The sequence below is a fragment of the Phyllopteryx taeniolatus genome, chromosome 13, assembly GCF_024500385.1.
Source record: "Phyllopteryx taeniolatus isolate TA_2022b chromosome 13, UOR_Ptae_1.2, whole genome shotgun sequence".
NCBI classification, from domain to species: domain Eukaryota; kingdom Metazoa; phylum Chordata; class Actinopteri; order Syngnathiformes; family Syngnathidae; genus Phyllopteryx; species Phyllopteryx taeniolatus.
The window spans coordinates 17,800,703-17,814,258 of NC_084514.1; the positions used below are offsets into that span (position 1 = coordinate 17,800,703).

Here is a 13,556-nt window from a genome sequence, read left to right on the forward strand (position 1 = left end):
TTTTGTTTTTTGTTTTTACATGGTTTTGCAGCAAATCAGAATATCTGCTGATGTCATCTGTTGCCATGGTTTCCTGGTTGACTTATTAATAATTTTGACTATTTGATTAAATCCATCTGAAAGCAGCTAATTTTTAAATGCTAACTGCTGCCAATTAGAACATCTCATGTGGCATCAGTTGTCATGGTAACCTGAAGTTGATTTGCTTGTGTTTGTAAGAACCTGCCACGTTTTTATGAAATTATTCTGAAGGTACCAAATCTTTTTTAAATATTTGCAGCCAATTAAAACGTCTCCTGTTGGTGTTATGCGATCTGTTACCATGGTTACCCGGTTTGCAAAATGATGTTTATTAACTGAAAGAACCTGAACCTTGTTTATGAACTCAATCGACCTGGAAAGCACCTCGCATCTTCACTAATTGTTTTCAGCCAATCAGAATGTTTCCTCATGTCATGATGTCACCTCTTGCATGGGTAGACTGAGGTCGGCTTTCCAAATATTTTTTTATATATCAATTGATAAGCATCTGCCATAGTTATATTAAATTGACACCAAAGCAGCTCGCCTTTAAAAAAATGGCAGCCAATCAGAACGTCTCCTGATGATGTCATACCATCTGTTACCATGGTTACTTGGTTTGCAAATTCGTTTTTCAACACTAAAAGGACCTGCCGTAGTTTTATGGCACTATTGCTCAAGGATGACGTTTGCACCCAATCACGTCTGCTGTTGGCGACGTATAGTCCAGAAACAATAAGAGTATTGTCAAAAATGGAGAACAATTATGATGATGACTTTGTATGTACGCGGAAGAGCGATGTCATCCGTTACCTCATTTTCTAAATACTTTTTATAGACCAAAGTGCCTGCTCTTTATTAAATCAACCTGAAGAGCAGCTTGCAAAGTGATGAAGTTTGCAGCCAATCACAACGGCTCCTGATGACATCACCTCCAGGCGATAGGTATAAGCTTTTTTTAATAATAAAAATGTTTTTTAAAAAAACACAATGTAAATGAAAAAGGAAAACAATGTGAACATTCTTTATAAGCACAAATTACATGGAGACAGGTAAAAATGAAAAGGGGCGCAAAGAAAAGCGTCTGGGAGAGCGAAGCGAGCAATTGAAAGGTGGACGGCGCCCCCTGGAGGCGGCAGCGGCGGGGGATTTCCTGGGCGGAAGCGGCGGAGGCGGAGGGGGTTTCCACTGGTGACCCGAGCGCCGTACCTCGCCGCAGTACCCCCGACGCCGTTACCGGAGCGCTGTACCGTCCGCTTCCCCCGGTTGCTATCCCCGGCGTGGGCGTGGGCGAGGAGAGGAGAGGAGAGGAAGCCTCGGAGGTGGACCATGAGGAAGCCAGCCGCGGGTCGGCGGTTCGAGTCCCGCAGAGAGGCGCCGAGGAGCGCCTGAGGTGATTCATGTGAGTCGGCACACAAGCGGCTCGGAGCTCCGAGAGTCTGTTATCCCCTTTTATTTGAATTTAAAAATGAGACGTAACTGTTAAGTCCGTGGACTATGAATTCTGCGTGTGTGTGTTTTTCATGTGCAATTGGCTTGAATTGGGAGGAGAAGCTCCAGATGCTAACCGTGTTAGCATCAGCAGCAGCCAGTAAACACAAGCCCGCTAAGACGCGATCAATCGAACTCAGAGCGAAAGTGAAATAAGCCGCACTATGGAATGAAAGAAAGCTAGAAAGCCGTTGGCGCATTTATTCCATATCCTTCATGTCCATCTCAAAATCCATATACTAGTATGTTCTTTGTGCTCACTAGTCTGACCATAATTCAGCGCACTAGTGGAACGACAATGTCTTACTAGTAATGTGTGTGTGTCCCCAACTCACTGCTGGTGCCAATGTTCGCCTTCTAGTACAGGGATGGGCAACTGAAATGATGGAGGGGGGCCACAATTTGTCGTCAGAGCTACCAGGGGGCACACATGTATGACAAAAATGGCATTTTAAGTATGCTCAGAATATGTGCATGTGTCTGTTTTTTATTGAACCAATTGACCTGAAGCTTGACAGTATTTTGATGCCTGTATAAAAGATCTAGTCTTCAACAACAAAGGTTTTGAAGCAATCAAAAAAGAACTGCATATTGCGATTAGTGCAAAGGTTTCTCTTACATCAAAATGATCACTCAAAGATGCCACAAAACTGCTGAACAGCAAACCAACATTAAGTGCAAACCAACTCATTTTGTGCATTTTTTTCACAAAAGTCAACTCCCTCAAAATTTTATTATTAGACCTACTACGAGCAAAACTAGTAGCTTAGTAGTAAGACGGTTCTACTCGTGTCCTAAATGCTCTTCTTCGTGAAGACAAAGAGTGTACTAGTACATGGAGCTGTAGCTTGAAAGCGCTTTGGCTATTTGTTCCATAGTTCATGACGTATGCCTACTTGTCGGGCCTAGCAGTGTTACTAGTTTGGGCACAGTAGTTTACTAGTAAGGTTTAATTGCTGGTCGGGGATCGAACCTGAGACGCTTAAGTCACAGGCCGCATTTTTAACCCTGACCGATTGTGTGTCAGGTCATGTCAGCCGGACGCAGCGTTGAAGGGAGGGAGGTGCAGCTTCCCCTCCAGCAGGTGGCGCCCTCCCTCGTTCCGCCCCTGTCCGCCGCACCTCCCGTCGGCCCCCCCCCAAACCGGCCGGCCAATCCCTGGCCTCCGGGCGACTCTTCGCAAGGTGAGCGCGCCGTTTTTCATAGTAGTTTATATCTACGATAGCGATGTAATTTCAGTGTGTGTGTACGTTATCAAAGGATACCATTCTGTAGCGACGATATCAAAGTATTTATGATATTGTGTACACATGGAATCATGGTATGTATCTATATTTATATTCCTGCGATCGATCTGTGCTCAGCAAGTTAGCCTTCCGGATCACACGAGAAGGTAATCGTATCGATTCTAGGAAATCCGCACTGGATTTAAGCACGTCATTCAGTGTCACCTAGCGGATGCTGTTTGTGCTCCAAAGAGGCGCTTTGTTCATTTATTGACCTCTCTGTGTATTATTAATTTCCTCATGAAAACCTCGCAGTGCTTCGTTTTAGCCGAATCGCGATACGAATCGAATCGTTGGTCAAACTAATTGTTACACCCCTAATATCTGTAAATGTATGCGTCTATAATATTGCGTGCGTATGATATCAACGTGCACGTTATGTTATCAGCCTGCGTGTATCTATATCAGTCTGTGATATTAGTGTGCGTCTATGGCTGTAATGGTGTTTAAATATGTCCGCATGTATCTCTATCAGTGTATCTATGCTATCAATCTATCTTTAGCGGTGTTTGCGTATGATCTCATAGTGTCTCAGTTTTTACCTTTGATATCCGTGTGCACATATGGTATCAATGTGTATTGCTGCAGATAATGTATTTGTGATTGCAGTGTCCACGGTATATCTGTGATGTTAGTATCTGATAACATAATGTATCTATGATATTGTGCATCAATGTAAATTTATATCAGTGTGTAGATGATATCGATGTGTACGTACGATATTAGTCTCTATCGCTGATATATTTGCGTACACATGATAACAATCTCGAATATCTGCGGTATGATTGCGTGTCCTTGATATTGTGTGTATCTGTGATATCAAGCTATGGTATCTCTGATATCAGTGTGCACATATATCAATATGCATCAACAATTTCATTTTTGTATCTGTGATGTCAATATTTACCTATGACATCATTGTGTATCTGATACCAATCTACGCGTGTCGACGATGCTATTGCTTGCGTCTGACGACGAGCGCGGCGCCCGTGTTGCGTTCAGGTGCGGCGGCGGGCTTCCTGCCGCAGGACGGCGGCTTCACGGATCGCTTCGTGGACGTCCCCGAGGAGAAATATCGCTGCGAGTCGTGCCGGCTGGTCCTGTGTCAGCCCAGGCAGACCGAGTGCGGACATCGCTTCTGCCAGAGCTGCATTGCGCACATACTCAGGTCGTACACTCGCACACGCACGCACGCGCGTACTTCCGCGCACATAATAGCTCCTATTAAAGTTTGTCTGCGTGTGTGGGGATGTGTGCGCGCGCGTGTGTATGTACGTGTTTGTATATGTGTCTGTGTGTGCGTGTTCACTGTGTATGGTCACGTGTCTGGGTTCATCTGTACATGTTTGTGTGTGTGTTTGTATTTGCCTGTGTGAGTTTGTGTTGAAATGTTTGTGTGTGTGTTTGTATTCAAATGTTTGTGTGTGTGTGTGTCACATGTTTGTGTGCGGGCACATTTGTGTGTGCGTTTGTTTATGTATGTCTGTGTGTGTGTTGATCCATACGTGTTTGTGTATGTCTTTTCGTGTGCACGCGTGTTTGTGTATGCCCGCGCGTGTGCGTACGCACGACGCAGCCGTCCCAACCCGGTGTGTCCGGCCGACATGGAGCCGCTGTTCAGCAACAAGGTGAGCGCACAGACGCGTGAATCGATGACGACTCATCAATATCGATCAATAATTGGACGCCGATCGACGCATTGGTTTCAGATCTTCCGAGACGTTTGCTGCCATCGGGAAATCCTGGCGTTGAAGGTGTACTGTCGCGCCGAAGCCAAAGGCTGCCAGGAGCAGATGAGTCTGCAGCAAATGCCCGTGAGCCCGGCGCCATCCTCCGCCGTTACCGCGGTGGCGCACCCGGCTCACCGCGCGCCAACCTTGTCGCCCATAGGAGCACCTGAACGTGTGCCCCTTCTTCGAGGTGCCGTGCCCGCTGGGCAAGTGCAAGGAGAGGATGATGAGGAAGGACATCCCGGAGCACCTCGGCCGGAAGTGTAAACACAGAGAGACCGCCTGCGACTTTTGTCTCGCCAAGATGCCGCTCACGGACCTGCAGGTAAGCGCCGGCGACGTCATAGCTGTGGGGTCACAGCTCAGGATGGCTCGGGATCACAGGGTGATGCCGCCATCCCGAGAAGTGCGAGTAACTGAGACACACCCACCCAATCGCGACGCTACAATATGCTGAATGGAAGTAAATGCGAACTGCGAATATGCGAGAGATCGCCGTAATACAAAGCGTAAATATTCAACAAAATGTCATCACCAAACACTTTTTTTTTTTTTTTTTGCCATTTATTTATTTCAAATTTGGGCCAATATTTCTTTACTATTTTTCTGTACGGAATGTTTTTTTGTGTACTAATTTTGGGCAATTTCTTTCCATGTTTTATTTTGGTCTATTTTTGACCATGATTTTTTTGCCAGGTAATTTTTTTTTTTAAACATTTTGGTTACCTTTTTTTTGCTGCAGGTTTTTTTTTAATACAATTTTTGGGAGAATTTTGGCCATGTTGTTATACTACTGTTTTTGGCCAAGCTGTTTTTGTCCCCTCTGATTTTTAAAAAATGTTTGGGGAGGGGGGTTGAGGGTGGGGGGGGGGGGCAATTTTTGGCTGCTTTTTTACTACATTTTGCTAACATACAGCAGACATTTGAATGTAATTTCAAACTGATCTTATAACATTACCCTTAAAAATAAATGGCTCATAGATGATTTAAGTTAAAAGTGTTGGTGTACATGCACATGCGGTCAAGAATGTCCATAACTCCCCCAGACATCCAAAGATCTAAAACAGCTGCGATGTATCACTTCTTCATAATTCTTCGGATCATTTACTGTACTTTTACATCTTGTCGCGTCATAACTTCCTTGGTTGGACATGAAAGGATGATGACATCACAGTAGAGCCGTGTGCGATGCTAATCACTAACCGAGTGTGTGCGTGTGTGTGTTTTAGAAGCACAAGGAGACGGTGTGTCCCGCCTTCCCGGTGTCGTGTCCAAACCTTTGCTCCTTCTCGTCGCTGCCCCGGAGCGAGGTAACAAAAGTCCTCACGTGACCTCGCTCGATGCGAGTTTGGGTGTACACCAGAGGCGGGGACTGCGCCCACATCACTTGACTCCAGTCACACTTAAGTCGCCAATTTAACAACTTGGGACTCGCTTGGATGAAACTTACACGAGACTGCGGCTGAAAAAACGTATGAGGCCACCGCGTGAAGGGAGTTCAATGGCGCCTGGACTTCCGACTTGTCGAAGTTGTTCCGCGACTGCGCTTGTACCGCAAAACGCTCACTCGTGTCCCGTCTCATTTTTCCACTTTGAAACATCAAAATCACGTTAATCCCTTCCACCGTCCCAGAAAACACCAAAATATTGTAACTTGGTTTTAAACGCGCAAAATAGCACGCTACAATATTGGTCTTTATGAAAATGTACAGTTATAACTAGAAATGCAAAAATTAATCCATTAATCGATAACTGATTGATTAATAGAATAAATTGACAATTATTTTGATCATCGATTAATTGTTTAGAGCATTGTTTAACTTCAATTTGTCCAAATCGTGAGTTCGGCCTCTAACAGTAAATCTTCTCTGATTTCTTTCGTCCTCCACGAAAGCAGGCCGATGGTCTTTTGTGTTTCTTCAAAATAAAATAAAAATAAAAATCTGCTTTTACTTTGGAAAATAATGATCAAAATTTTTGCTGAATCACAATCAATTTATGTTTGGACATTTGGAAATAATGTCGTGTTGTTCTTGCAATGGAAATTAAAAAATGCTTGTTTTTTTTAAATCTAATTCAGAGATTAATTGACAGATTAATTGATTGTTAAAATGTTGCAGCCCTTGTAATAACATAAATGTAATGTAAAGAATTACAGTGGCCAACTGGGTAGCACATCCGCCTCACAGTTCTGAGGTTGTGGGTTCAAATCCCGGCCCCGCCTGTGTGTACTTTGCATGTCCTCCCTGTGCCTGCGTGGCTTTTCTCCGGGCACTCCGGTTTCCTCCCTCATCCCAAAAACACGCGTGCGAGGTTGTCTGAAGACCCTAAATTGCCCGTAGTTGTGAATGCGCGTGCGAGTGGTTGTTTGTTTCTATGTGCCCTGCGATTGGCTGGCGACCAGTTCAGGGTGTACCCCGCCTCTCGCCCAGAGTCGGCTGGCGTAGGCGCCAGCACGAAGGGTACGGAAAATGCATGGATCGTAAAGAATTACACACTTCGCACAGTTCAATGGACAATGTGCTGCTTTGCCTACTGTGCACACCTTGACCACCAGGTGGCAGTATAACACACTGACATACCATACATGGATTTGATGATGAACGCAAAAGAACGTCGCTAAGCTGCAATAATATCAGTTGGTTTTCACAGAGGATAAAGAATGTACGCCTGTAGTGTCGTACGTTTTGTCTGCATTTGTTGCTCGCACTTGTGTTTAACTATAAATTGTTTAATAGTTTATAATTGCTGCGCCATCAATGCTACTTTCCGTTAACCTGTCAATGGGATTTTTAATTGTGTGTTAGCATTAAGCTCGCAGACATTTGTAAAGACGTTTTCGGTTGAATACGTGACATTTAATTGTCTTTGTTTTATGTTCAGTTTGAGAGTAATCTTCAGTGGCGTGGTCTTCGTCCCGCCTCTGGACGCGTATGTGCGCGTGTACTGATGTGTACGTGTGTTTTACAGCTGACCAGTCACCAGCACGAGTGTCCTAAAGCTCAGGTCAGCTGCCCCTTCCAGCGCTACGGCTGCGCCTACAAGGTAACGCCACCTCCGCCGCCATCTTGTCTTGCCTTCCCGGCCTGCTGTCAATCAAAAGTGTGCGCAGGCGCTGAGTCCGGAGGTCCGACAACACGAGGCCGCTTGTGCCGCCGAGCACCTGAGGATGATGATGCTCAAGAACGTCTCCCTGGAGAGCAAGGTCGCGTCTTCATCTGCGTCATCCTCTTCATCATCTTTATCTTTACTGTGGAGGAATCTTCATAACGCGTGCATAATGTTGCGAGCGTGCGTGTGTGCGTTTGCACGTGTAGGTCGAGGAGGTGAAGTGCGAGCTGTTGGACAAGTACAAATCTGTTCCTCTCGTGAGTTCTCGTCTTTGCGAGGCTGAGAAGCAGAACAGCGAGCTGAGGGACAAGCACAGACACATGGAGCAGAAGGTGGCCTCCATGCAGGTTGGCGCACTTGCGCACGCACTCGCACTCTATCAAGTAGCGCTACAACACCGAGATCGGTCTCTCCAGCTGCTCCAACTACTAATCTACGTCTAGTAGATCTGCAAGTAGATCTTCGCAAGTGTAGTAGAGTTAGAATAAGTTGATTTATGCCTCCAACTACTCTAGCTGCGGATCTGCCTACAGCAGCTCTACAAGTAACTTTATCTCTCCATTTACTCAAAGTACTAATTTAGGCTCTAATAGAGCTCGAAGAACTACATCCATCTCCATAAATCTACATCTACTGAATTTAAAAGTCGAGCTCTCATCAACTGTAACTGCAATCTTCATCTAGTAGCGCTAGAATACGTGGAATTATTGCCACATATCTGTGTAGCAGATCTACAAAGAACTACCGTTATTTCTTGTGTATAATACGCTCTGAAGTATAACGCATACCCGCAAAATTGACTCCAAAAATCAGGCAAACCCTTCCTCCTATGCATAATGCATGACTTTCTATCCATTGATATATTTATATGCTGTAAATGTTAGTGCTGATCAACTCCTAATGTGTATTTCTAATTAAGTATGGTCAGTATTATTATTTCCTAAGGTTTGCTTGTTTTTTTAGTAATGCATGTATTACTGTGACGCACCCTAGTGTTTAGTTTTAACACTGCAGCTTTACGGAGTTATTTCGGCACGAAAACCAACTAGCGCAACAACGTACTGAAACGCTAGAGAGGTCGTGTGCCCGGATAACACGTTCACTCCTGGTGCAAGATGATAAAAAAATAGTTACGCCACAACAAAAGCTGCAGAGGGCGGAGCAACGTGCATAAGCTTTATTAACATTCACATTATTACAACTATTTATTGTATTAGGAGACTAACTGACTTAAAACAGCTTTTTTAACAACGAGAACAGAGCAATAGCTGTACTTTCTACTCCATACATTTTAAAAATGAGCTTGTTACTTTTAAAACGTTTTAGTTAGCGACGATGCGACATAAAAAGCAAGATGGTGAGAAACCGGAAGTAAGCGAGTCAAGTTCATAGACATCGTAGGTACGACACTCCTCTTTGAGCCGCGTGTCTCCTAGTTATTTTGGGTTTGACCGTGCCATCCACAAACATGGAATGCGCCGACGCTTTGCCCCTACTAGCTTAGCGTCGGCGCATTCCATGTTTGTGGATGGCACGGTCGAAACCAAAATAACTAGGATGCCTGCGCTGTTACACATTGTGGTGCGTACGGTTGCACACACGTTGTACAAACACAACAAGGGAAGTCCGAACTTCCAATCGCAGGCCACATAGAAACAAACAAACAAACAAACGACCATTCGCACTCACATTCAATTTCGTCTTTAATGAACCTAACATGCACGTTTCTGGGATGTGGGAGGAAAGTGGAGTCGCCGTAGAAAACCCGCGCAGGCACGGGGAGAACATGCAAACGCCACACAGGCGAGGCCGTATTTGAACCCTCAACCTCACAACTGTGAGGCAGATGTGCTAACCGGTCGCCCAACGTGCCGCCACGTTTGAGAATTGACATATAATATTTCCAGCACATTTCTGCCAAAACAAAACTGTAAAAAAAAAAAAAAAAAAAAAAAAAGAAAACTGAAAATAGTCATCATTTTAGTCGTAGTCATCCCTCGCCCCCCAAATTGTTGGCAGCAAATGTGTTTGAAACAAATCTAGCTTTTTGTATTATTATTTTCAACTATTCATGGGATTTCAATAGTAATATAAATGCTTGTCTTTTGTCTTTTATTTTAGTTTAATTAACTGGAGAGATACAAAACTCTGGATGTATTATTGGGTTGGAAAATGTCCGTGTTACTTTTTACTTTTTGACTTAAGTACATTTATAAGTTTGTATTTTTGCCGAAGGAAAGGAGTGGCTTCAGTGGTTTTACTTTCACCACAGTTGTTTTCTGTACTTTCACCGAAGTACTTTTGACATCTCTGCCATCTGCTCGAACTATTCTCGAATGTAGAAGAAGTAGACCTATGGCTCCATCAATACTGATTTACATCCTCCTGTTTATTTATTCATTTCAATTTTGCGTGAACTTTATGAGAGATGCTGCTTTTTGTTTTTGTTCACGCCCTGTCCCCGATCTTTGCAGAAGGTGATGAGCGCTCACTCCGAGAAGCTTCTGGAGGCGGAGCTGGAGCTTCGTTCTCTGGCGTCGCTGCGGGACGAGCTGGACAAGGTCCGTCTGTCCCTGGACGCCGTCCGCGCCAGGCTGGGCGCTCTGGAGCAAGGAGGACGCTCCGGAACCGGAACGCTCACCCTCGGTCAGTGCCGGGAATTCGCACTTGGAAACTAGAGCTGCAAAAAGTGTCATACGGCGTGTGCGTGTGCGCAGCCTCACTGGAGACTCAGCAGAATCGTCACGGCGACATGCTGAGCGTCCACGACATCCGGCTGGCCGACATGGACCTCCGCTTCCAGGTTCTGGAGACGGCCAGCTACAACGGCACGCTGATCTGGAAGATCCGCGACTATAAGCGTCGGAAACAGGAAGCGGTGGCGGCCAAGACTCTGTCGCTCTACTCGCAGCCTTTCTACACGGGATACTTCGGCTACAAGATGTGCGCCCGCGTCTACCTGAACGGAGACGGCATGGGCAAGGGCACGCACCTGTCGCTCTTCTTCGTCGTCATGCGCGGCGAGTACGACGCGCTGCTGCCGTGGCCGTTCAAACAGAAGGTAGCGCTAACTCAAAATGCGTGTGCGTGTGGACCCTGACACCGAACCGTGAGATAGCGACAAATGAGCAAATCTTCTCAAACGGAATTGACTTTGCTGTGTGAAAGTCGACAGCATCCTAGGTTTTCTGAGAAAAAAGCCTGAAATTCCGCATTTCTATGCATCCGTCTGTCTACCCGCAGTTTCCACATTTCTCCGTTCCAACTGCAAACTGTTCAGCTCATTCCACGTCGCTCCATATCATTCCAAAATATTCCATATCATTTAATAGCATTCGATTTGGTTTATGAGCATTTTTACGAAAAATGACCCGGGCTTACGCACAATTCTCAGTTCGGGCCTCGAGTTTGAGAGCCGTGCACAATATAAGATGTGGCATCTCCGTTGACTGAAGTCTTCCTGTGGCGTGTGTGTCAGGTGACCCTGATGCTGATGGACCAGGGTCCGGCGCGCAAGCACCTGGGCGACGCCTTCAAGCCGGACCCCAACAGCAGCAGCTTCCGCCGTCCCGCCGCAGAGATGAACATCGCCTCCGGGTGTCCGCTCTTCGTCTCGCAGAGCGTCCTGGAGTCGGCCAGCTACATCAAGGACGACACCATCTTCATCAAGGTCCCGCACGCGCGCTTTGGGCGATGACATCGCACCGCCTCGCCCGCTTCGTAACACCAATATCCCTCCGAGCCGTGGAAAAAAAAATTATACACATCTGCACGATATTGGAAAAACATGCGATGTGCGATACAGGTGTTGAATGTTGCGATTTCGATACTCACTGTGCGCCTGTGGGTCCGCTCTAGCCAATAGGAGGTGTGTGTGTAGGTGGGCGGATGGCGATGCGCATTTCAATCTGCCATATTTTACCAAATCAACTTCTCTAGTATTTGGGATGTAATGTTGTCTCTATGGGCCTCACAGTTCTGAGGACCCGGGTTCAATCCCTGGCCCCGCCTGTGTGGAGTTTGCATGTTCTCCCCGTGCCTGCGTGGGTTTTCTCCGGGCACTCCGGTTTCCTCGCACATCCCAAAAACATGCATTAATTGGAGACTCTGAATTGCCCGTAGGTGTGACTGTGAGTGCGAATGGTTGTTTGTTTGTATTTGCCCTGCGATTGGCTGGCAACCAGTTCAAGGTGTGCCCCGCCTCCTGCCCGATGACAGCTGGGATAGGCTCCAGCACGCCCGCGACCCTAGTGAGGAGAAGCGGCTCAGAAAATGGATGGATGGATGTTGTCTCTATGGTGCCTTGGTAAACATGTGACATATGAATTCAAATGGTCTCCGCATTCCTGAGTCGCAGACGTTTTTGTGCCGAGAAGCCTGAAATCTGCTCGTTGGACTTTCTCGAGCTTATCGACGTCACTAGTGCAGATCTCCGCCTACCTCTCCGCTCCCGAGCCAGCGCTGTCGACATAACAAACACGTGTGCGCTCACAAGATGGAGGCAACCAATCAGAGGAAGAGGGCGGTCTTAGCCAAATATGGACAAAGCGGATACAATACTGGGTCAAACAGAGGTAGCTCTCAGAGGGGCCTTTTCTGGATCCGCGGATGACAAAACCAAGCTGTTTTTGGAAATGAAATTGACACTATTACACTAAGTCCATGTTAGAGCGTCACGATATATTGCAATATTGCACGTCCCATTATCGCGACGTCGATATTTTTGGGATATTGTGCGGCCCTACGTGATACGTACAGGTTTTTGCGATATCAAGACATGAGCAAATACTCGAATGTCTGAACTTTGAGGTTCATCAGAGGCTCTTGAAATGGACTCCGATGACTTGAAATGTGAACTCGGCCTCATCCCGGTTTATAAGAGGCTGTGCACACTTGTGCAACCTTATTTTTACTTAGCCTCTCAAATATATATATATATATATATATATATATATATATATATATATATATTTTATTTTTATTTTTTTTTATCTCAGTCTTGTTTTTTTTATATCACAAAAAAACTGGCAATTGAACAGGGGTGTGTAGACTTTGGATATCCACTGTACGATATTTTGATTGTTGTTAGGTTACCGTGGATACTTCTGACCTTCCTGATCCGTGACTGTGTGCCGTGTGACTCGGCCGCGCCCGCTCGGCGATGGGGGAGGAGTCCGTTCCAGACGACCGATGGCGGGAGGGCGCGTCTTCCTTCTTCCGATTGGCTGCTTGTGTGCGCGACATGCGACGTAACCCCGGCGAAGACTCTTGTGCCGCGGGGCGAGGCCGTCGCGTGACTGATGCTGTGCATCGAGCTTGACTTCCCGTTTGGCAAGGCATGCCGGGAAATTCACGCCAGGAGCCGAGGAGCGCGGAAGCGTCGTTCGCCACGCGTCACGGAGTCGCGGCGACGTGGATGTCGGACGTCTGGACGTTTGTTCCTGTGTGGACTTTTCACACGAGTCCCCCAAAAAAGAAAGACTTGCAGGTGTTGTTTTTGTTGTTGTGTTCGACAGGAATAAAGAAAGTTCCCTACGACGCATTCCCTTATTGCCTCTTTTCTACCATGTGTTTAACGGCGTGCAATTCCATCTTTTATTTCCACTTACGTTCCTTTTTACATTGTTCAATCTACCTCACGACAATATGGAATTCATGGAAACATGGAATTAAGGTCACACTGGAGCATGCAGTTAAAATCTTTGTAACGTGGAATTAAAATGACCGAATCCGATATAGGACGCCCACCGGTTTTTTTTCCAGGTTCGGTCATGAGACGATCCTCATATAGCGGATTAAAATAGCGGCACATTGATTCAAAATGATATTGAATAAAATCATGAAAAGAATACAATGAAAAGTCATTGGAGCATTAAAATAGTTGATTTCATTGAAATTATTGTAATGTGGATTTATA

The 13,556-nt window shown here is 45.8% G+C and overlaps 1 protein-coding gene across 1 annotated transcript; it reads left to right on the forward strand.

Moving 5' to 3' along the window:
• Window positions 1–1,161: 1,161 nt before the first annotated feature.
• On the forward strand, window positions 1,162–13,177 carry traf3 (TNF receptor-associated factor 3). Its single transcript, XM_061795297.1, has 14 exons — window positions 1,162–1,423; window positions 2,540–2,696; window positions 3,801–3,966; window positions 4,375–4,426; window positions 4,508–4,612; window positions 4,689–4,853; window positions 5,758–5,838; window positions 7,499–7,573; window positions 7,641–7,733; window positions 7,846–7,986; window positions 10,114–10,285; window positions 10,357–10,700; window positions 11,118–11,309; window positions 12,729–13,177. The coding sequence occupies exons 2-14, from the start codon at window positions 2,543–2,545 to the stop codon at window positions 12,762–12,764; spliced, it is 1,776 nt and encodes a 591-aa protein (XP_061651281.1). The 5' UTR covers window positions 1,162–1,423; window positions 2,540–2,542; the 3' UTR covers window positions 12,765–13,177.
• Window positions 13,178–13,556: the final 379 nt, after the last annotated feature.